The following is a 23,030-nucleotide window of genomic DNA, read 5'->3' as shown; positions in this document are numbered from 1 at the left end:
GTAAAAGGGTATCGGAATGAGGGAATGGAATGAACTCCATAATTGGTGTTTGGTTCACTAGAATGGGAATTGAAATTTTGGAATGATTTCTAAAAATTTGGTGTCTCTCCATTCCTTAGTAGAAGGGTGGGTTTTGGCCAAAACCCAAGTGTGATTCCAAGATTTCTTTACCGATTACATATTATTTAGTATAATTAATATTTATATATATTATAATATATACATATATATAATATTTTATTATTATAATACTAGTATATTATATAAATATATATTATAATTATTTAGTTAAATATAATTATATTTATATAATATATATTATAAATTTATTAATATTATATAATAATATATTTATAATATATATGTATATTTATAAATGCTTATTATATTGGCATATAATTATAATATATACATGTATATAATATTAATAAATTATATAATTATAATTGTATTCATTATTTTAAATATAATAATATATAATAATAACTATATCTAATATTAATATGCATTATATTTATATAAAATATTAGTTCAATTAATATTTATATATTATATAATTATAATTATATATTTATATTATAACATTTGTATAATTATAATTAATTATATATTTAATATTTAATTTAATTAGTTACAAACTTATAATAATGATGTTATTATATTATATAATTATTTAGTTAAATATAATAATACTTATATAATATATATTATAAATTTATTAATATTATATAATATTATATTTATAAAAATATATATTTATAAATGTATATTATATGTGCATATAATTATAATATATACGTGTATGTAATATTAATAAGTTATATAATTATTATTATTATTATTATTTTAAATATAATAATATATAACAATAACTATATTTAATATGTAATATATATTATATTTATATAAAATATTTGTATAATTAATATTTGTATATATTATATAATTATATATTTATATTTATATTGTAACATTTGTATATTTATATTTAATTATATATATAATATTTAATTTAATTAGTTACAAACTTATAATAATATTATTATTATTTATATGTATTATATAATGTATATTAATTTATGTAATATAATTAATATTATCAATTATACTAATAATTATACATGTTTACTAATAGAAATTATTAATTAGTTAGACTAAATTTACTAATACATTTATACTAATATATTTAATTAGTGAAAATTTCTTATATCCCATTTACAAAGAGCCAATAACTATCATTTACGATGGGGTTTATAATATATTTATTATATTCCATTCCGAAAGAGTCGACGAACCAAACATCAACTATAGTAATGATACACATTCCAGGTACTTGAACCAAACAAATGTATTGGAATGAATGACCTCATTCCAAACCCAAGATATCCGATTCCGAATCCGAATCCGATACCGATGTGCAAACCAAACGCCACCTTAGTTATGCGTGGCTCTTATTCCCAGTATTCTGCAACACTGTAACGCAGACCTATTTTCGCTGATGCCATTCAAACACATACTAAATGGCAACTCTGTTGCTTCCATCTACTTCCCATTACTCTCATTTTTGCATATTCAAGATCGTTTCCCAAGAAGTTTCTTGATTGGTTCTGAAAATATCACTTTAGAGGGTGCCATACCGCAGGAAGGATCATATGCTGGAGTACCTTCCTCACTATCAATGCGAGATCGCCCTCTGATCATGTCGACTTCTCCATCTTCTTTCATCTTCACCATGTTAAATGGCAGTTTTTCTGCATAATAATCTATATGCTTCCTACCGTGGTGCCTGCTACAATAGATACATATTAGTCCAATTCATCAAAATTTGGACCATAATGAGCAGGAGAATAACCATAAACAACAGTCGAATGTCCTTAATATTCTAAAGTTGCGAAGTTTTACCTATCAAATACTACCAATGTCGCACGAAGACTGCTAATTTGCTCAACAACAAGTAGATGTAATGGATGCCCCATCTCAGTTCTGATCTCTAACTCAACCTATACAATTGCATAAAGAAATTAATTTGTATAGATTTGCACTATATATGATGAAGTTATTATGGCCAACATGACTTGTCTAGTAAAATTACATAGATTCATAGAATGAAGACCCTAAGAGTAAAACGTCTTAAAAGTTCAACTTTGATCTTATGATTGTGTAGTTTTTTTTTTTTTTTTTTTGGTAAGTTTCACTATTTTTATTGATCTTCAAGAAAGCTGTGGACAATTGAAGGGACATACCCACTGCTTGTGTAGAATTACTATACACAGTTATGAGTTGTGATCAAGGTAGATATAGTACCAGAAAAGTTTTTTTTATGCATCTATTTTGTAGAAGATAATTTGAATAGTTTAAAAATTGAAGAGGATGTTGATGATCAAATACCCCATAGTGTTGGCAAATGTCCAAAAGCACGCGAACTTTATGAAACTTCGAGTCATTCTTCCACTCTTTAATCATCGATAAATCGTCCAAATAAATGCTCCAAATGTCTGACCAAATCTTTGAAGACACTATAAGGAGGGAAAAAGATATGGAGAGGTAATTTAAGACTTATGGGACAAATGGAGGAAGAAAGCAACTTTAAGTAATTAAATGCAGAGAAAAGAGAGATGCAAACATGGGATGTTAAGCCATGGCATCACACCAAGAAGGGTAACAGTGCAAGAAGGAGAGGCTCCATCAGCAACATTCTTGAGAACCCACTCCAATGGTTCCATTGAGAATTCCTTAAGCCCATCCATGACTATCACCACTTGCTTGGGGATGTCATATGAGCCTGGCGATGCCTGCATCATAAAGTCTTGGGCTAATGTCCTCTTTCCGGTGCATATGCAGGAGGAAGGTGGCACAGCCTTGGAGTTTTTACCTTCCTTTTGACCTTTAAACTCAGCCATTTTAGGCATATTTCCTGAAGTGTTTGGGGGAAATGAGATATAAGCTGGAAATGTTTTTCTTCAAGTGTTTGGGGTAAATGGCAAAAGGAAAGGGCTCAGCTGTGGTGGCCTTGAAATCATTATATAGCGTTGAGGAATTGGATGAAAACAAGGAAAACTTAGGAGGGTTCTATGCCAACAATGCTGCTGCAGCATTTTACGACATTTCCAATCCAATTATCCTGGGTTTTGGAGATTGATTCGTTCATGTTGCATGGGGACATAACATAGGTCCCAATGTTCAACCTAAAACAGTGCAAACAAAAATGTTCGCATTGGAAGATGAACGTCTGCATTGGCGGCTTGTCCAATTTGCTTAAAATAAGTTTAATTAATATTCTCTTGGCAAGAATATTTTTTTTATGACTAGAAAAAGCATGTGTGATGCATTTTGCAATAAAGTTTAGTACATTATTGTATTTACTCAATTAATGTAAATTCATTAAATTGACAAACTGATTTGTTTATCAATAAAAAAATGTTCTTGAAAAACTTAACAAGATGCATATGTTGAGAAGCCATCTTAATTATATATAAACTTGACTGAACCTAAGGCAACATTTGTCTTTAGATTTCAATTTAATTGTTATCCTTAGTATAAAGTAATACAGAACCACTTTAGGTATAATATTTTTCTTGTATTGATTTGAAAGATAATATTAATTTCTTCACCATCTTTACTTTTTTTTTAAAAAAAAAAAATTAAATCTAAGTAGAAGTTCTTGAATTTATAACCTCTCGTTCAGGCTCCCTTTCCCGTATTATCTAATTCATTTTTCTCCTCTTCACTCACATTCACATTTACATTTTCTTTCAAAGAAAGTCTTTTCCCAAGGTCTCCTCGTCTTTCACGCTTCCACTCTAGGACATATATTGCTGCAGCTAATATACTTGGTTCTCGTTGTTGTCGTTCTTCAGTGAACAAAGTTGCATTGTTCTCATAAATTTCAATCTATGCATTCTAATTCCATCTACAATAAAGCATAGAAAATAAATTATGGCTAAAAGCTTTAATCTTCTTGATTAATCACTTTTCTAGTGCACAACTAAATACTTGACAAATTTGAATGCATCAGAGCCATGTATTAAGTCAAAATAGGAATAGAAAAGAAAAAAAAAAAGCTAAATTTTTTTCTAAAAAAATAATCCATCAAGTTATCAAAGCGTTCTTAGCCTAATTTTGTGCCTTACCATGGGAGCAGAATAGAAATAGAGAAGATTTCTGCTCAACAAAGCATTGAAGCATATAATTGTGACAGTATATACACTGTCAATATACATTTGTGGTTACAATTGCTTGTCCATTGTATTACTCTCACTATTTTAGACTCAAATTTGTGGTTTTAGTTTAAAAAAATTAGGACTTATAGATGTGGAGATAAAAGAACACAATTTCTCAAATCATAGGCAACATAAATAAATTAAAAAATGAAGAACACTCTGACCAAAAACACCAATAGGTCACAACACTTTTGTTAACGTATATAAGACTAATAAATAATGGATAATAGGTGCATGCTGCATGCTTCCTACAATTTTAACCTTTTATTGGGATGAGGTCCATTAGGTAGAAGCCGGAATCTGAATTGCAATGAAGATGAGACCAGGAGAATAACATTTGTTCAAAACTAAGGCTGAAAAAAAAAACAAACAAACAAACAAAAACGAACCGAAACAGATTTTAAGTTAATTGAGTCGAACCTCAACTTAATTTTATCAAATTCGAACTCAACAAATTGCTAATTTAAAGTTCAAACTTGAGTTTGACTCATTCGAATCAAGTCAAGCTCAAAAAAATTTTTAAAAAATAATTATTTTTATTTTTAAAAAAATAAATAAAATAATTTTTTCTTAATAAATAATAAAATATTAAAAATATATATATAATTTTATTATTAAAATAAAAAATAAAAATATATATACTCGAGCTCACAAACTAACGAGCTTAATATTTTAAACTCGGGCTCGAGCTCAATTCAATTTGATCAACTTGAGCTCGATCAAGCTCAAATTAAGCTTTAACTAAAACTACTCACGAGCAATTCGATTCATTTACAGCTCTATTCAAAACAATCAATTGGAAGACAAATTTTGTTACTTCCTGCACTTTCCCTTCGACTCCACATGAATTTTCTGGACACATTCAACGAAATACAGTACGGATAAAAATTAAAAGAATGAGGTTAGTAAGAAGACAGTCCCATTGTTAGCCTAGCATATCCAAACAATGGCTAGATTTAAGAGTCACCTACTGCAAAGGTCCAACAACTTTACAGCAAAATGAGAAGATTCTCCAGTTTTCTGAGATGTGGAGCAAGCTGAAGGAGATAAGATAATCTCGTAACAAGGAATTAACCTGCCTGCAATCTGATTGCTCGACTGCATGCAACAAGTAAACTGCAACGTTCTCTAATAATCAGTATACTAGAATATATTTATTTTTAACGGACCTTAAGTCAGCTTCAGGATATTCACAAAGCTAGCCAAAAGCTGCTCATTTTCCAGAGATTGTCCAAGTCTCAACACTAGATTTTTCAACAAGTTCCTATTTCTGTATTGTCAAAAGAAAGCCTCGCACCAATTATTTACCACCTAAAGCCATTCACCTTAGACTGCTAGCGTGCAAAGGAAAACTGCTCCTTCGCCTACTACCTGAGTTCCCAACATCACTACTGGGAGACGTGTGCAATCCTCTGCTTCTCTTCTTGTTTAGTGATCCAGCACTAAGAGACCCCCTCATTGCTGCCATTAACTGCTGCCCTCTTGATCCAGGCATCTTTTTTGCAAGTGTATAGGCCTGCTTTCTCTCTAGATTCTCCAGATCCTTGTTTAATTGTCTTTTACAAGAAACCTGCTCCATCGACCTCAAATGACCACGTGATATGGAGAAAGTAGTATCTGAAATATGAAAAACCCAAGTTGAAAATGTTGGCTTGCTTGCATTCTATAGGTAACAAAATCAATGACATGAATTTGTAAACCTTACCAGGCGGGTCTTCCCTATATATCTCAGGGCTTGCAGATCTAGAAGGCGTGGCAGGCATAACTCCTGCAATATTCCTAAACTCACCATGTTCCTGATTAGAGTTATTTTCTTGGAGAGCAGGTCTAGGAGTTGTTTTGTCAGCTTTGCATGGAGGCACATCATCAGAACTATTGAGCACAGAGAGACAAGCAGATTTGTTTGCTTCGCATGAAGGCACATAAGAACTAGAAGCAGATTTGTCAGCTTCACATGAAGGCCCATCAGAAGAGATAGAAGCGGATTTGTCAGCTTCACATGAAGGCACATCAGTAGAATTATTGAGTACAGGAGAGGTTGACTGGTGATCTTCACTTTTAGCCACATTGCAAGAATTACTGGCAACACACAGCATAGAAGAGATGGAGTTTTCTTTATTTTCACCATCATTAACCCTGCTATCTCTTGTTCCACTGAGATTCTCAGCACAAATTGTCTCTGCAACATCACTTGGTTCATCAACATCAGAACAATGATTAAGCAGCAAGCTAGAAGATGCTGTAGAAACATCGACCATATCTAAGACAGATTTTGGGGACGTATTCAATAAACTCAGGTCCATCCACTGCTTTTGTGTTTGAATAAAACTTGAAAAAGAAGGTATTCCCTGTTTTGCATAGAAAAGGATGTAGGCCTCCTGCATCAGCACATATTCTTCTTGAACCCAACGTACCTACATTTTGCAAACGAATGCCTATCAGATTCATATATAGCACTTGAGCAATATATGAAGGAAAAGAGAGCATTTACCCACTAGAGCAACCTACACTTATATTAGTCAACGAATCCAAATTAGTAACTCAGGTGAACAATCAAACAAATGAGTTCATAAGAAAGAAAATCTTGTATCTGCGTGCCATTTATAAGGCTCCTGCATCAGCATGTAGAATAAAAGGTTCTAAAAAATAGTGATTCAAGAGTCATTAGATACAACACTATTTACCTTAGAATCATCAAATCTATACCATTCATCAGGAGCAACACGAATATAGCAGTAATAGTGCCCCGAGGTAGATGAAAATCCAGTATGCACCACTACTGCAAATAAATCATACTTCAACTCCTGTCAAACAAAATTTTCATCATTACTGGTGGCACATTAAATTTTTCATAATCATCCAACAACATTCTTCATCCATACCAAGTGCAAGACACCACAAAATACTCTACCCATACAAGGAACACAGACCACTTACATGAACAGGAGTTAATTAGCAACTCAAATAAATTGAACACCACTAATCAAAAGCTAATTGCACATGTCAATCTAAAAATTATCTTACCAAGTATTTACATCAATACTAATAAACAAGCTGCATAACACACATCCTGACACAACCACTTAAAAACATCAAGTAAACTTATAATTACTACTTGTGCGACTTAACGCATGAACATATGCTTCAAAGTCATCCATCCATAAAGGAGTTCAGTCAACCACTCAATTATTACACAGGGAAAACAGATTGTGCACCTCCTCATTTTGATCACAAATAGTGTAAGGCTGCAGGTCCAATTCCAGGGGAAACTTTACATACTTGTCAATCTTCTCAACAAAAGAACCATCATTTTTAAATCTCTTAAGATGGAATGCAGCAACTGAAGGGACCTGGTCCAACATAAGTTGCTTCTCAACCGACACCTGCTCCTTACAATGTTCACATGTAAATTTCATTTCCGGGTCTTCAAGTTTCTCAAGCTTAGTAAATGACTCCAGAGCCGTATGAAGATCGCTTGCATTCTCAATCTCCAAACTAAGGTCAATTGATGGCTCAAAAGTGTCAGACCAATGACCACAGTTGCAACATCCCAGCTGCAATTTTGAAGTTCAATACAATTACGTAATAGCATCAGTTTAACTAGCCACATGAATGCCAAAGAGCAAAAAGCTGGCACTAGTAAACAATTCATATACATGAGTGACATTGTTTCATAAGGAAGCAGAAAAACCAATTGAGAGAAAGAAGCAGTAAAAGCAGCTGTTTTCTTACCATGCTTATAAGACGACCACCAAAGACTTGTTTCACCATGTTGTCACTCCCAGAATGCAGAGTGTTGTTACATTCAAAACCACCATAACAACTTTCCAGCTTATCCAAAAAGCATTGGAGGAATTCATGAGCATCTTCCTGCTGAAATCTCCGAAAACTAGATGAAAAATCTGGCAGTTGAAAAATTAAGGAACACAAAGATCTCCAAGACACAATAATTGCACTGACAAATGAGCCAAAACCCAGAACTCTTATATACAACTCAAAGATGACGAATAAGTGACAACATTTCCAGCAAAACCAATACAATTTTCTCCAGGTTTTTGGACAAAAAGTACAAGTTTTGATCGAAAAGTCAACCGTCCAGACCACTGTAGATCATGAATAACTATACATCTATGTAATGAAAATGAAATGCTACAGCCATACAAATGAAAAGCATGTAGAAAAGGATACAGTTCAAGTTGTTAACAAATTTCCAAGGCGAAATGATCTTGCCCGTAGAGATCAATGAAAACTGAATATGCTCATATAGGCTGCAAAATACACAGAAACCTTCACTGTTACCTGCAAAGACCATTAAAGCACAACTATCAGATACAACACAAACTAAAACGTATTCCAAGCTCACCCAACTAAGACAGTTTCTTAAAAATTAACAAAATTTGAAAGCAGCATGAAAGTAAAGGAACAATTAAGTATAGCAATCTTACTATCACAGGGCACTTTATGATTCGATGAAAGAAGCCCTTGGAGTAGTGGAACAGTGTGAGTGAAGCATTGCAAAATGGCATTGAGAAAGCATGTGTTACCCAAATTTGCCAGCCCAGCACCCTACAAATTTTTAACATAAAATCAGTAATGATAATCAATAGCTGATGCCCCAGAGTGTTCCTTCCCCTTGCCTCACTCTACTAACATTAAACTGATAATTTTGTGGGGAAAAGCCATTGTCTCGATAACTGCTAAAATTCGTTTTGGGTGACATAAAGAGGTAGCAAATTCAAGAAAAATCAACTTTCCCTCTAAATCTAGCATGCCAGATTAAAAAACTCGGTATATCACAACACTGAATGACTAACTCATATAATGCAAAAGGTTTTAAATAACATACACCCCACCGTGGAAACCAAGCCAGAGACAAAAAGAAATCGCAGAGAAAGCTACAAGCACCACCTAAAACGACAGGCTACGGAAAAATCACAGCAGAATACGGAAAAACACTAATGTCTAACACTTGCTATAAAGCTTCAGAAGCAAATAAGCATTCAAAGGTGCTAGAACTATAAATTTGCCCGCATAAAGTTCAAGTGCAATACCACTACAGGAGACTTATTTTCGCTCAACCAACTTGAAACACTAGGCTTATTGCCACAATCTGTAGGAGAAGGCCAACCAATCCAGCTAGAACCCTCAGCAGCCTTGCGATCTTCCAACTCCATCGCACCCAAAATCCACGGATTCGAGCTAGGCCTCGGATCAAGGAGCCTCGACCACGGCCCACCACCGTAGGGCGAGTAATTGTAGATAGGCCAGCGGCAAATCAACTCATTCTCCTCATTTTCACCATCTTTAGAGTCAATATCTTCAAGCAAGCTATCAAAATCGGAGCAGGGATCGTTATCCGGCAGAGTTTCTTCGCTCGACAGAGATAAATTATCGTTAGAGTCCAAAGAATTTAGGTTTTTCTCAAGTGAAATTGGGGGTGACGGCCCAGATAGGGTTTTTGGGGAATCGAGCGAATTGAGCAGAGGAGGATGAATATCAAGGGGTTCATCTAGGTGGGTTTCCATCATAATGGGGAAAGGTGGAAGAAAAATGGAGGAATTTTGGGAGGGAAACGGAATTGAAAATTTCCAAATTTTAGGGTTTTGGAAAAAGGGGGGGAAAGGGAAAATTTGGAAGAACTTGAGAATGGAGGGAAAGGGGGTAAAAGGGATGTTTTTGAAAGTGATTTTTCAGCAAAGGTACTGAAAATTGGAAAGATTGAAAAAGAAAATGTGTTGGGAAGATTTTGGTTTTGAGTTAATAATAATAATAATAATGGTGGGGATTTAAAAACAATTAATGGGATTAAGATTTATGTGATGATGATTGGAGGGTTTCGAAAAAGGAGGGAAAGTGGAGCCGCCAATGGCATTTTTCAGCAGTTGTTTGTTGAAACAGAGGAAAACAGATTGAAATTTTATAGGAGAGAGTGACAGAAGGGACAGAGGAGCGGAGAGAATATGGGGGAAGCCGCAGTTGAGTTGAGGTAATGGGAATTTGTAACTGTTGCGAGAGAAGCCAAGAAGGGTAACTGTTAAAAATACTACTCGCTAGCGCAAGGCCGACAGCTCAAGATTACTTGCACGCTGATGATTGAGGTACAAGATTCCCAAAACTTGTCCCTTGCGTCTTTGATGCATAGCCACCTACATTTGTAATGAAGCGATTTAGGCCCCACCCCCCGTCCCCCCCCCCCCCCCCCCCCCAAAATAACACGCTGTATGAATTATGTGTTTTTAGAGGTATTTTTAAAAAATTTTCAATAATCATAATTAATAGCTAGTGTTTCTTAAGGTGTTTTTTTTGATGTATTTTGCTATGTTTTTAGATTTTATAAATTTTTTTGAAATATTTTTAAAAATAAAAAATAACACGACCATCACTTTTCTTCCTCTCCCTCTTCCTCTTCTTTCCTCCTTTTTCTTCGTCCTCCCCTCCTCTTTCTTCCTCTTCTCTACCACCCTTCGACCATTTCTTCTCCTCTTCCTTAATAAATTTAACCTCGTCGCTACTAGAAGGTCATAACTTTCTGGTTGCGGCCAAATAAATTTGGGGAAAGGAGAGGAGGGGAGGAAAGAGAAGAGAGAGAAGGTGGTGGTGAAAAGGGGAAGAATAAGATGTGATAGGGATTTTTTTTATTTTTTGATAATTTTATAAGTTGTATTTGATATTGCATGTATTTTTAAGTTATTTTTTGAGTGTTAATATAGACTCCAAATACAAAAGTAGTTTTTAAAAAAAATTCCAAATCAATACAACATTTCAAACTCTAATTACAATCTATTCTTCACTCGAAAATGTGGACAGGCATGTGATTTAATTAACATTTTAAGGATAAAATAGGAAGTACAATAGAGGAGGACTTAAAATTCATTGCAGTGAATGTCTAAAAAACGATGTAATTTTGGACTCGTTTAACGTTGGGGTAACTTACTGATAAGGCTCAAATAAAATGAAAACAACCAAAAAAAAAAATGAGTGCATGCCCATTTGCAATACAATTATATCAAACATTCATTAAAGAAAAAAAGAGTGAAGATAAATGGTGTTCTAAACCAGGCAGATTGCAAAAGAAGAAAATGGTTAATCCCAATCCGGCAAACATACCAGCCACGAATCCACAAGTCAAACAAAGAATCACCTTGCTCGGCAAGCAAGTTTTTTGTCAAGTTTATTTGCTACAAGTTTTTTAACAACTTTAACTACAGTAACTTCAAAAAACTTCTTGAAATTTTTAAACTATACACTTCAAAATATCCAAAAATTTACACACTTCAAAAATTTTTTCTACGACTTCTACAGTAAACTATAGTAAAATTTTAGACAAACACCAAAAAAACTCACTTACCAAACAGGGCCTGTGTCTCAATAAAAATCATTTGGAACACACACACACGCTCTCTCTCCCTTGTATTTGAAAACCACTCGTAAATTTAAAACCAAAGTAAGGTATAATATTTCATTCTAATGAATCCAAATTTCTGCTTCAAATTGATTCTCAGGCCAGCGAAATTACCAGTGATCATTTTACGGGTGCTTTGTAGCTACTCTTATTGTTAGTTGATCAAATTGCCACTCGAGATCATTCTTGGCACTTTGCGTTTTGATCATGTTAATCTCAAACTTAAAGATTGTTGGTATAAGTCGCAGAATCAGGAGTCCATAGTGAGCCGATAAAGCACGAAGGGAGTTGCATAGTTTACTACACCCCGTTGCAAGTCTATAACGAGATCCTCTTAAATTTGTACACAGAAAATGCAGCTTTATCGGAGGATTCTCTCCTGGAGATTCGACACTTCCTCCTGGAGATTTGACATTAAAGTGGATGCAAGGGAGCTGAGCTTCTTCCAAGTTTCGCCTGCCATAATCTTAAATGAAGAGAAATCCTGCTGCGCCTGTAGATAGATATGGACAAAATATTAGCTTAGATGAAATGTTATACTCTGATCCAAAGGTGGTTATGAGACACTAAGAAAGCAAGAATGATTTCATCAAATATACTGGTCGCTTTTAAACACCATAGTTGCCACACCTGTAATTTCAACCAGTCAATCAGATCTCCAGCTGTGACATCAACAGATGAATTGTTGCACTGTTGACCAAAGAGATCAGCACTAGAGATTGCATTTGAACCCTATGAAACAATTCAAAAAAAAAAACAAATAAAGTTAATCGTGTTCCGATGCTCACTAAAGGTGCTCATGTCTACCTAAAGGTCATTTAAGATACATGAAATCTACAGGGTCAAAATTTGCATAAGCTGATCACGATTGAACTTGTATCTACCATTACTATTGCATAGACCAACACAGGCCTGATAAAACTTTCAGTTCTGGAAATTAAGCTGACACAAAAAAGAAGAAAAGAAGAAAATACAAAACATACGAGCCAAAACAACAACGACTGAATCTTTAGTACCAGTCTTTAGACGTATGATATACTGAACCGTTGGTATATTTCATCCAGCTTTAAAGTTCAGATTGGAACCAAAAATTAAACCTCAACATTTAGATAAACCTTTTAAAAAACCACTTTAAAACAAAACACAAAGGCTTGATGCTTTAGATCATGCTATACAAAACAAACACTAAAGTCCAAATACATAGTAGAATACCACATAAGGTACACTAATGTTGTTCAGAAAATATCATATGAACGTCTAAATGCATGTCCTGGTACTTATCCAACAGACCAGAGGGTCAAACCACACTTCAATTGGATAAAGACAAAACTACATATTTCAATATCAGAGAAAGATAGTGTACAACCAGTAATATGTAGATAAACTATGAACTGAAGCTTAAACAGATAGCACAAACGTCATAACACTACAGGTGTCCTAAACTCACATCTGGTCATTAACACGACAAGAGATATAATGGCATAATCAGCATCTGAACCATAAATAAAGCACTTTTACCCATGAAAATCCAATTCACAGGAGATCAATAGAACTATAGGTTTATAATTCGCCTACACAAACAAACCTCACAAAACCATAATGGGTAGAAGTATTAAACAATGCAGAAGGAAAGAGGAAAAGAATAACCACACCAAGGCACTGCAGATTTATCAAAGATACATGTCCAAAAAGAGAAGTAATACAACAAATCCAGTGGAACAATCAAGACAAATTGAAAAAAAAAAAAAAGGAATATGCCCAGGGCCAAAAGAAAAAACCATCCACAAAGTGAAGGAGTTTACGCTGTACATACTCTAGGCAATTGTTTGTCCCCTTAAATTCCCATCTAAAAACAGAAAAGTCAGAGGACTACCAAGGAAACAACATACCGAGAACTTCTGCAGAGAAACTGAAGTTCCCATGTCATTCACTTCTGATCTCCAAAAAACTGAGCAGAAGAGATCATGGTTCAAAGTCACGGTCGCGGTTGTGGTCGCGGCTCGGAACGTTCCACATCAGTCTCGGCATATCGGTCGCGGTTTCGGTGAGATGCAAATTTTAAAGTATTTAATATTCTAAAAATTGTTAATAATATAAAAAGTATGCTAAATAAAAATAATTAAAAAATAGTAAAAGAAACGGCCAAGTCAATCCGTCACGGTGTGACTCGGCTGATTTCTCGTCTTGACTCGGGATAACTCGGAATGACTCGGTGTGACTCGCCGAGTCAATCCGTCACGGTGACGACTCGGCCGATTTCTCGGCAAGTCAAGTATTTCGGTATCGTTTCGTCACGGTATCGTATCGGTAGGAGCCGAGACGGTGACGACTCGGCCGAGTCGTCTAGGTCTCGGCCGAGTTGACTTCGAACCATGAGATAGATTTAGCATTGGGAAATCTCTTCCTGGCTTCATCAGTTTCTTCAACCTGATAAAGATAATAACTAATTAATGTTACTAAAATTAGTCCAAGAACTACAAGGCTCTAACTATTCAAACACCTGTATGCTAACACTACTTCCTTCTTTCAAATTCATATTCTCAAATTTCACTGTGTTCACAACTTGATAGATGGTTTTATTATCACAAACAAGAATTAATGTTTCTCGAGAACACAAGCACTTCGGGGTGTGTGTGTGTGTGTAGACACATACATATATATATACACACACACGTTCAATGCTTGCTTGAACTTCGGGCATAGTTGAGCTAGTCTCCTTTGACAAACAACTATCCATCTCATATTCAGCAAACAAATTGGAAGATTTTAGCGGTGATACACGGCTATGAACACGTGCGCCTCCAGAACTATTATCTGCTGGTTGCGGATTGTCTATGTACTGAAAGCGAGTTGCAAAGGATTTGGGCGTGCTATTGGCGGAGTCCGATGATGGAACTAGAACGGGTGGTTCTTCAGGCTTCTGGTCATAAAGGCTTTCATTTGGCTGCAACAGCCAAAAGAGTTCAACAATTTATCATTGCAAAAATTACAATGACATTTCAGCTAGAGAATAAAATTCATTCAAGAATGTTAATGATCTGCAAAACCGTTTTAGCAAGCTTTTGAACTCGCAGGCCCCTAGTGTTTCCAGTTCTCTTAGCACCTATAGAGGCTGCTTCACAGTTGCGATGGTAACAGTATCGGAAGCATTGGGTAAAGAAGAAACCTCTGCAGTTTCATTTCTCAACGAAGAATTCTCGTTTTGAGTTTCAGCAATTGGTTTCAAGAAAACAATAATTAGTAGCTTATTCTGGCTGAGAATTGACTGATAATGATGGCAAACCTGCTTCATCCGCAATGCTCTGGGCAAAACCTGTAGGAGAAGACCAATCAATCTACGAAGAACCCTCAGAAGCCTTGCAATCTTCCAACCCCATCGCACCCAAACTCGACGGATTCAAGCTAGGCCAAATGGGGCGAGTATCGTGGATAGGGCAGGGGTTTGTCAACTCGTTCTCCTCAATTTCACCATCTTTAGAGTCATCATCTTCAAGAAAGCAATCAAAATCGGAGGAGCGATCGCTATCCGCAACGTTTCTTGGAAAAACGATAAATTGTCGTGAAAATCCAATTAACTTTCTCAAGTGAAATTTGGGGTGAGTCGATCGAATTGAGCAGAGGACTGTCAATTTGTCTTCGTAACGGAGTTTGCTCGAAATTTAAAGGATCAATAACAGTTACGTCCCCTAAGATTTGGCCAAACTGCAAGTTGGACCCTGAGATTTAGTCAAATTACAAGATGACCCTCCATATTCGAAGAAAATGCAAAATGGATTGGACATCCATTTCTCTTTCTCTGCCTGATTGTGAATTCCTAATACAAAAGTACACTCCCTACCTCCTACATGTGGCACTATGGCAGGATGATCTGAAAAATTTTTATCTTGGACCAACTATTTTAGCCCTTGTTTTTTGACCAATTTATACTCTCAATTGAATAAACAATAGCCCCACGCCCCAGCGGGCAGCTCGTATGGTAATCGCCTTTGGGTCTTTATTCGAGGTTATCAGATCGATTCCCGCTCGTAACATGCTGTGTATCTTGAATAGGTTATACATAGTCGCAGGAGATTAGTCTGGCGTAAGTCAAGATACTCCTGTTTCAACAAAAAAAAAATGGACAAACAAGAGCCCCACAATCTTATTTGGATCATATACATGTCGAGTTAACGAGTTCTATGATCTCATTTAGTTAATATTAATTGATAAAAAACCAAGTATTAGATTTACCAAATATACTCTTAATTGGACAAACAAGAGATTTGGATTATGTACGGGTCGAGCTAATGAGTTCTATGATCTTACTTGGATAATTTGAATTGGTTAAAAACCATTGAGTATTAGATGGTCCAAACTAGAATAACATTTCTCGGATGATCTAATTTTCTATCAAAATTTGCAGGGCAAGAAGCCAATCAAATACTCGAATACGTACCCACAATAAACTTATATCAGCTTTCAGTCTTTTACAATCTGGCATGATACCAGATAAAACTAATGCTTAATTCTTCTGAACCTATAAGAAAACAAAGGGAAAACTACTGCATAAAAAACCTTTATTTGTAGGTTTAGTGCCTGACATTACGTTTTCAACTTCAAGTTCTTCAACAAGCCCGTGCTGATGTACTTTTACATATCAAATGGCGGACACTTTCATCAGTTTCATGGGGAGTGAGTCCCACATTTAGAACTCAGAATCTCAACAAGAAGGAATAATTCGACTAATACTATGATATACCTTTTTTTTTTGTTTAAGAAGCAGGAAGGAGGCAGAGAATTAAAACCCAAAACTTCTAACTCTTATAGTCTCAACCTTTTTCAGAGTCAATGTCATATTCTTAGCCAAACATGAATCAATTCCTTTTGTATTTTAGAAGAGGCGTAAAGTGGAACATTGATACACTGCATTAGATTTGGGAAAATTCTTCTGTCTTTTTAGTATTTTTAAGGAAATCATTCCCTCTAGTATTTTTGTTTTGCTTAAAAGTTGTTTAGAGGTGGACAAAAAAAGGTCTGAAGGTTAATTCAATTTTCTATTATTCTCACTTCTGTTGAAGTTGTACGGTGTATAAAGTTTCAATTTTTTCGTCCTTAATCATTAAAAAGAAATTCTAAAGAAAACAGTATTTCAAAACTTGACAAATTTAAATCTTTTCCAGACACAAGAAATAAACATGCACTACTGTGGACGAACAAATTAATGCTTTTTAACAGTTAACCACAGAAAAACTCATTGGAGATTGACTTGTTTCTCATTAAAACAAGCTTCAGCTAATTTGATTTTGAGGTGATGATCCCTGGAATCTTTACAATGTAAAAATTACCACATCTAATTCAATTCCGAAACCAAACAAACTCTGATGAAGACCAATTAAAAATCCAGGATAAGGCTACTGCAATTTTAGCTATTTCGGGAGTCAAGTACATATCTTTATGGCCATCATGGTTTCTCACACAGTTGTTGGTAGAGCCCAGTAAGAAGAGGAAAGCTGGAGAGGTTCAGTTGTTGATCGACGCTATAACCACTGTTTTCCTCCCAGATAGTTCTAAACTTTGATCATACTTCTAAAAGCTCAGATGTTGCGCCTATGATTTGGGGTGGGGAAGTTTAAAAAAAAAATGTTCTTACCATAACAAAAAATATAGAACACATACTTCAACGTGTCTTTCTGTAATACTTGGTAAGATGCAGCCCCTTCTCAAATTTGATAATATACTTAAACCTGGCAGAGATAAGATTACGTAAAAGGGCCGATAGAACTTAAATTGGTAAATGGTTTAAATCCCATTTGGGTTACATCATTGAGGGAAAAAAAAAAAAAGAAATTAAAGGCCAGCCCAAAGGAAAAACTTGTGTTGCATCATCATTCAGAACAAAATACACAAGGCCAGTCCAAAGGATAAAATCTATGAAATAGCCAGAGAAGGCCACATACACCACCATGATGGTTACATTCCGCAGCTACAAAATAATGGTGTCATCTCATAATCCTAGGAATTTTAAAATCTTATTTGTCTTCCGTAAAAATTTTAAAGATTTAACTTTTTACATCTACATATTTCTTTTGCAATTCTGTAACAAGATCCTCTAGATTGTACATCCAAAATGCAGCTCTCTCAGAGGATTCTGTCCTGAAGATCCGACACCAAGGAGGAGGCAAGGGAGCTGAGCTTCTTCCCAGTTTCTCCTGCAATAATCTTGAGGGAAGAGAAATCTTGCTGTGCCTGTGGAAATGGAACTAAATTTTATGTGCTCTGATACAAAGGTGGTGCTATGAGACTCAAAAAAGAAAGAATTATTTCATCAATATAGCAGTTGCAATCTACATCACAATTGCCATACCTGAAAAGACAGCCGGTCAATCAGATCACTAGCTGTGACATCAACAGATGAATTATTGCCACGGTGACCAAAGAGATCAGCACTGGAGATTGCATTTGAACCCTATGAAACAATAAAAGGATATCAAAGAAAGAGTTAGTTGAGTGCCAATGCTCGTTAGAGGCAGTCATGTCCAAATTCTCGTAAACCAATCATTATTGAACCAGTGTCTAGCATTATTATCGCACACACCAACACAAGTCCCTTAACATCGTCAGTTCTGGAGATTAAGCTGACTCAAACAAACAAAATAAGGTGGTAAAGGGGGCTAGGGGGTCGGAGGGGACACGATAAATAACTAGACAAGTAAGAAAATACAAGTCATATAAGCTAAAACAGCTAGTACCAGTCGTCTGAACCAATATATCCTTCATCCAGCTTTCAAGTTCAGATTGGAACGAACAAGAAACCTCATCACTAAATAAATTAATATGAAACAGACAGAAACCAACCAGAAAAGCTTGATGTTTTAGATGAGACTGTAGAAAAAAAAGAAAAGGAAAACCTAACGTCCAAATATACAGCAGAAATACTATAAAAGCTACACTAAATTTGTTCAAAAAGTATCATATGTACATCTGAATTCATGCACTTATTCATATCCAACGGGCAAAAGGTTCAAACCAAACTTCCTTTGGACAAAGACAAAAAAAAAACATACTTTATCACAGAGAGAGAGGGGGTCTACAACCAGTAAAATATAGATCAATTATCCAATGAAACTGAAAAAGTTGGCACAAATGGTTTAACAGTGTAGGTATCCCAAACCAATATCTGGTAAATAACAAAATGTGCATCTGTACCCATAAATAGGGCACTAATGCCAATGAAAAGAACCCACGTTCACCTAAAATGTCTAGATTCACAGGATATCACTCAACTATTAAACAAAAATTAGGTTCAGTAGTTGCAAGTTACAACTAACTGCAAAAAAATCAACAATTGGCATATGAAAAATGTGGCAGAAAAGAGGAAAAGGATAACCACTTGAAGGCACCGCAGGTTATCAAAGAAAAGTAATACAATTAATTGTGACAAACAACAAAACAAACGAAAAAAATTGAATATTTCCAGGGGGTAAAGAAAAGAACATCCACAAAATGGAGGAGTTGATGCGGTACACAAGTTTACAGAAGGTAACCTATTCTCCCCAAGTGTTCCCACCTAAAAACAGAGAAGCTTAGACTATCAACAAAAACAACATACCGAGAACTTCTGCAGAGAAACTGAAGATTCCATGTCATTGACTTTGTTCTGATCACCATAAAACTGAGCAGAAGAGATAGATTTAGCATTGGAAAACTTCTTCCTTGCTTCATCAGTTTCTTCAACCTGACAAAGACAAACAAGTTAATGTTTTCTAACAAATGAGTCCCAGAAATACAGGGTTCTAAAACTACTTTTTTCTCTCAACACTTTCCATTTTTCCATGGTATTCTTAGGTTTCACTGTGTTCACAATGTGATAATTTGTTCTATTTTGAAAAACGAGAAAGAATGTCCCTAGAGAACACAAGCACTTCAGTCAACAAAAGAACTACACATCAGCCTATCATTTTAACCTTTTGAACCACCTTCTCAGTTATCCCAAAGACATGTTTTCCCCAAAAAAAAAAAATTTCCTTCAACCCATCAGAGACATGTATCTTGGTCATAATCCATAGCAGATTTGAAACTACAAAATCACTTACTCCACAGCTCACTATGATAGGATAAATTTTACCGAAGCTTACTTGAACTTTGGGCAAAGTTGAGCTGGTCTTCTTTGAGAAACCACTATCCATGCCATAGTCAGCAAAGAAATTAGAAGATTTTGGAGGTGATACATGGCTAAGAACACGGGCACCACCAGAACTAATTTCTGCTGGTTGCACATTATCAGTATACTCAAAGCGAGATGCAAATGATTTGGGCGTGCTACTTGTGGAGTCAGATGATGGAACTTGAACAGGTACTTCTTCAGGTTTCTGGTCATAAAGACTTTCGTTTGGCTGCAACAAGCAAAAGACGAGTTCAACTATTAACTAATGGAAGAACTACAATGGCACTTCAGAGAGAGGACAAAATGTATTCTCATGAACTTTAAATGCTCTTCAAACCTTTGTAGTAAGTTTTCGAGCTCCTAGACCCCCAGTCTTTCCAGTTTTCTTAGCAACTAGAGGCTTCTTAACAGTTGTAGCAGTAACAGACTGGGAAGCTTTGGGTGAAGAAGAAACCTCTGGAGTTTCATTTTTTAGAAAAGAACTCTGATTTGGAGCTTCAGCAGTCTTAATATCAGGAAAACCATTAGTAGCATGTACCGACTGAGAAGCAACCGGTGATGATGGCAAACCAGCGTCTGCAGCGCTTTTAGCAACTTCTTTAGCAAGCAATTGTCTATACAAGTCAGCAGCTCTAGAAGTATACTTTGCCTCAATCTTGCCCCCATCAGTCCATCCATGCTGTTTAAAGAAAACTTGAGCACGGTTATTTCCACCAAAGCACATCATTTTCAACTGCTCTGGAGACCAAGAATCTAGATTGGTCGACCTACAAGATAGGTCAGCTTGGTAAGTCATTAGTATACCGTGTGGGAAAGAAACAATTACAAGTGCTTCAAATGACAAAAATGAGACGCAGCACATGAAAAGCCCAACTACTGCTGAACTGGTGCAGCAAAAGAAAAACTCAAACAATTTTCTATCTGAGTAATGTCAAAAAAAAACCAAACGGAACACAGTACATCCTCTAGAGGAAGAGCTAATCTCTAATAAATGAAAATTAGTGTATAATGGGAAACAAAGCTGATGGAGGGCGATAAGGTGGTACTGATGGACAGAACGGGGGTAGGTAGCAAGAGGGCCCATCATCCTTCAAAGCATTGAAAAGTTAAACAGGTTCAACGCAAGGCTTAGTAAATTTTCATGACACCTCTTTCACAAACAGTTTGCTCTCAACTAACACCATGCAGGTATTAACTCAGGAATCCAAGCTCCTACAACATGATTAACTCAGGAATCTAAGCTCCTAATGCTGCAGACTATTGACGCTACATCCATACATCTCGGCATTAATTGCTTTGAAGTTCTTCAAACATAATCAGCACGTGAAAGGCCCAGTCAGCAGCATTTTTAGTGTGACAGCAGGAACTACCCAATAGCTTTTGCTCAACAGCTCAACCCTCCAAAACAGAGTTACCCTCTTATTCTAATTTGTCTAAAGAAGTAGGTTCTAACAACTCATGATCTGCCACCCATTTAAATTGCCAGAACATAATTCTGCACCATCAAGTTTAGTTTCTGTGCACACTTCTTCTAGTTGCTCATCTAACTTCTTTCTCATTAACTAAAATGTAAAACTTGAAAAGCAACTTTCAAATGTCTATTTCATAACTCATGACCCTTCTAGGGCATGCCGATATGACTGTTGAACAGAAAGACATTATTCTCGATAAGCACCTTAAAGCTGTAAAAGTTGCCAAGTTCAGCACACTCAAGCATCCTCTAACACTTTGCAGACCAACACCTAACGTCGACTTCAACCCAATATTATTTAGTTCAACAATGAGAAAAGCAGACATTTGATGGACCAGTTTTTCTGTTTCCCTATAGTGCCCTAATACAAAGTAAATGACTACCTGCCCTCAGCTTCCAACCTTGTAATTCCACCAACTCATTTTAATTTCTTATTCTCTTTCAATTTTCCTACACTTGCACACTCAAGTGTGCAGCTTCCCCTAGTTACTAACTATAAAAAGGACGGAACTAACTGTAATTTATATTGCTATCAAGAGAATAGCACAAGGAAGGAGGAATTCAGCAAACTTTCACATACGAATCGAAAATGATAACTTTTGTTCCTCTTATAGGTCACAAAGCATCATCACGCAGCTCCCCAAAAACACTTTAACACTCTCTTCTCATTAAAAAGAAAAAAGAGTAAAAAAGGGTACAAAAAACATACATTTCCAACATTAAAATGTTTATGCAGGCTATTTATTAATCCACTACTGTTAGAAGAGACAAAATGAGCTGATCAAAAATCAACCCAACCAAAAGCTGAAAATTCAAATTACCAACGAAGCTAATGTGAACACCGAGAACAAAAGAATATACCGAACGAAGCTAATGCATCAATTTGAAGATTAAAAAACCAAGCAAAGAGAACAAGAATATACCTAACGAAGCTAATGTGAACACCGAGGCTCCGGTGAACCGCCGAACAATCAATACAGAGAAAGATCCCATACGTCACGGACGCCCACGTCGGGTTCTTCGCGTTGCAATCAAAACACATCTGACAAAAAAAAATTTCCACCAAAAATCCAAAATAAACAATTAATCACACTGAATAAAAAGATCTGCGCACAAAAATCTCAGATCTGAATCAGATCTCAGAAATTCCACCTTAAACTATGATATCAGAAACTCCACCTCAAACTATTCAAGCAAAAATAGAAATAACAACGGAAAAAAAACGCCAATTTTCAAATAAAATTTACCTTATTCTCGGACTTGGCTTTGAGCTTCCGAAAAATCGTGTTCTTGTCGGTGTAATTCTCCGAAGCCATGGCGATTTACTAATGTCTATGAATATATAGATATATCGATAGAAATAATTAAAACTTTGAAAATGAACTATTATATATATATCTGCAGAAAAAGTTCCGAGAGGAGAGAGAGAGTGGAGAAAGAAGACGAAGAAGAGAGAGAAAATGGCTCCTCAGGGAACTACAGATTGCGAGAGAGAGACAGACGCGCAAGTGCTTGGGAAATATATGTGAAACCGCTGGTGGATGTTTCCTTTTTCTTTATCTTTTTCTTTTTTTCCCTGATTTTCGTTTTGGTACTATTTGGTAATTGTCTTTTTTTTTTTTTGGCTTGGGGAAAGTTGATACTCCATTTTTTTTTTATTTTCTTGTTTAGGCAGGTCGAGATCTGAGAATATGCGAATTAATTTATTAGTATTAGTACCAAAAAAAGGGCGTAAGAATACAGGTAACCCTGACCTGGGCCGGTGGCCGGTGGGACAATGGGGCCACTGGTGGG

The 23,030-nt window shown here is 35.6% G+C and overlaps 4 protein-coding genes across 9 annotated transcripts; all 4 read right to left on the bottom strand.

Moving 5' to 3' along the window:
- Positions 1–1,250: 1,250 nt before the first annotated feature.
- LOC140012482 (uncharacterized) lies at positions 1,251–2,973 on the bottom strand. 3 transcript variants are annotated; one of them, XM_072060570.1, is made up of 4 exons: positions 2,624–2,973; positions 2,389–2,516; positions 1,903–2,000; positions 1,251–1,789 (listed from the first exon to the last, which is right to left on the bottom strand). In XM_072060570.1, exons 1-4 carry the CDS (start codon positions 2,907–2,909, stop codon positions 1,573–1,575), a joined length of 729 nt encoding a protein of 242 aa, XP_071916671.1. In that variant the 5' UTR covers positions 2,910–2,973; the 3' UTR covers positions 1,251–1,572. The 3 variants fall into 3 exon arrangements, with proteins under 3 accessions (XP_071916671.1, XP_071916672.1, XP_071916673.1); XM_072060571.1 differs by having other exon boundaries at positions 1,251–1,786; XM_072060572.1 differs by having other exon boundaries at positions 2,651–2,973.
- A 2,108-nt stretch (positions 2,974–5,081) lies between these two features.
- LOC113702677 (uncharacterized) lies at positions 5,082–10,328 on the bottom strand. Its single transcript, XM_027223796.2, has 8 exons — positions 9,272–10,328; positions 8,666–8,786; positions 8,409–8,519; positions 7,953–8,122; positions 7,436–7,774; positions 6,905–7,024; positions 5,926–6,634; positions 5,082–5,837 (listed from the first exon to the last, which is right to left on the bottom strand). Exons 1-8 carry the CDS (start codon positions 9,746–9,748, stop codon positions 5,542–5,544), a joined length of 2,343 nt encoding a protein of 780 aa, XP_027079597.1. The 5' UTR covers positions 9,749–10,328; the 3' UTR covers positions 5,082–5,541.
- A 1,504-nt stretch (positions 10,329–11,832) lies between these two features.
- LOC113702800 (probable ADP-ribosylation factor GTPase-activating protein AGD8) lies at positions 11,833–15,414 on the bottom strand. Of its 3 annotated transcripts, XR_011820113.1 has the most exons (5): positions 14,906–15,414; positions 14,276–14,566; positions 13,512–14,049; positions 12,253–12,354; positions 11,833–12,115 (listed from the first exon to the last, which is right to left on the bottom strand). XR_011820113.1 is itself a non-coding variant. In XM_027223946.2 (4 exons), exons 2-4 carry the CDS (start codon positions 13,542–13,544, stop codon positions 11,984–11,986), a joined length of 267 nt encoding a protein of 88 aa, XP_027079747.1. In that variant the 5' UTR covers positions 13,545–14,049; positions 14,906–15,277; the 3' UTR covers positions 11,833–11,983. The 3 variants fall into 3 exon arrangements, 2 of the variants coding, with proteins under 2 accessions (XP_027079747.1, XP_027079748.1); XM_027223946.2 differs by lacking the exon at positions 14,276–14,566 and having other exon boundaries at positions 14,906–15,277; XM_027223947.2 differs by lacking the exons at positions 13,512–14,049; positions 14,276–14,566 and having other exon boundaries at positions 14,906–15,276.
- Positions 15,415–17,463: 2,049 nt separating this feature from the next.
- LOC113703731 (probable ADP-ribosylation factor GTPase-activating protein AGD8) lies at positions 17,464–22,731 on the bottom strand. 2 transcript variants are annotated; one of them, XM_072061434.1, is made up of 7 exons: positions 22,484–22,731; positions 22,160–22,278; positions 20,103–20,532; positions 19,737–19,994; positions 19,211–19,336; positions 17,966–18,067; positions 17,464–17,847 (listed from the first exon to the last, which is right to left on the bottom strand). In XM_072061434.1, the coding sequence occupies exons 1-7, from the start codon at positions 22,550–22,552 to the stop codon at positions 17,740–17,742; spliced, it is 1,212 nt and encodes a 403-aa protein (XP_071917535.1). In that variant the 5' UTR covers positions 22,553–22,731; the 3' UTR covers positions 17,464–17,739. The 2 variants fall into 2 exon arrangements, with proteins under 2 accessions (XP_071917535.1, XP_071917536.1); XM_072061435.1 differs by lacking the exon at positions 17,464–17,847 and having other exon boundaries at positions 17,966–18,058; positions 19,212–19,336; positions 22,484–22,729.
- Between the last annotated feature and the right edge of the window lie 299 nt (positions 22,732–23,030).

This window comes from Coffea arabica, chromosome 8e, assembly GCF_036785885.1.
Source record: "Coffea arabica cultivar ET-39 chromosome 8e, Coffea Arabica ET-39 HiFi, whole genome shotgun sequence".
NCBI lineage: Eukaryota > Viridiplantae > Streptophyta > Magnoliopsida > Gentianales > Rubiaceae > Coffea > Coffea arabica.
The sequence above is the reverse complement of the archived record's forward strand: the minus strand, read 5'-3'. Positions and strand labels throughout refer to the sequence as shown.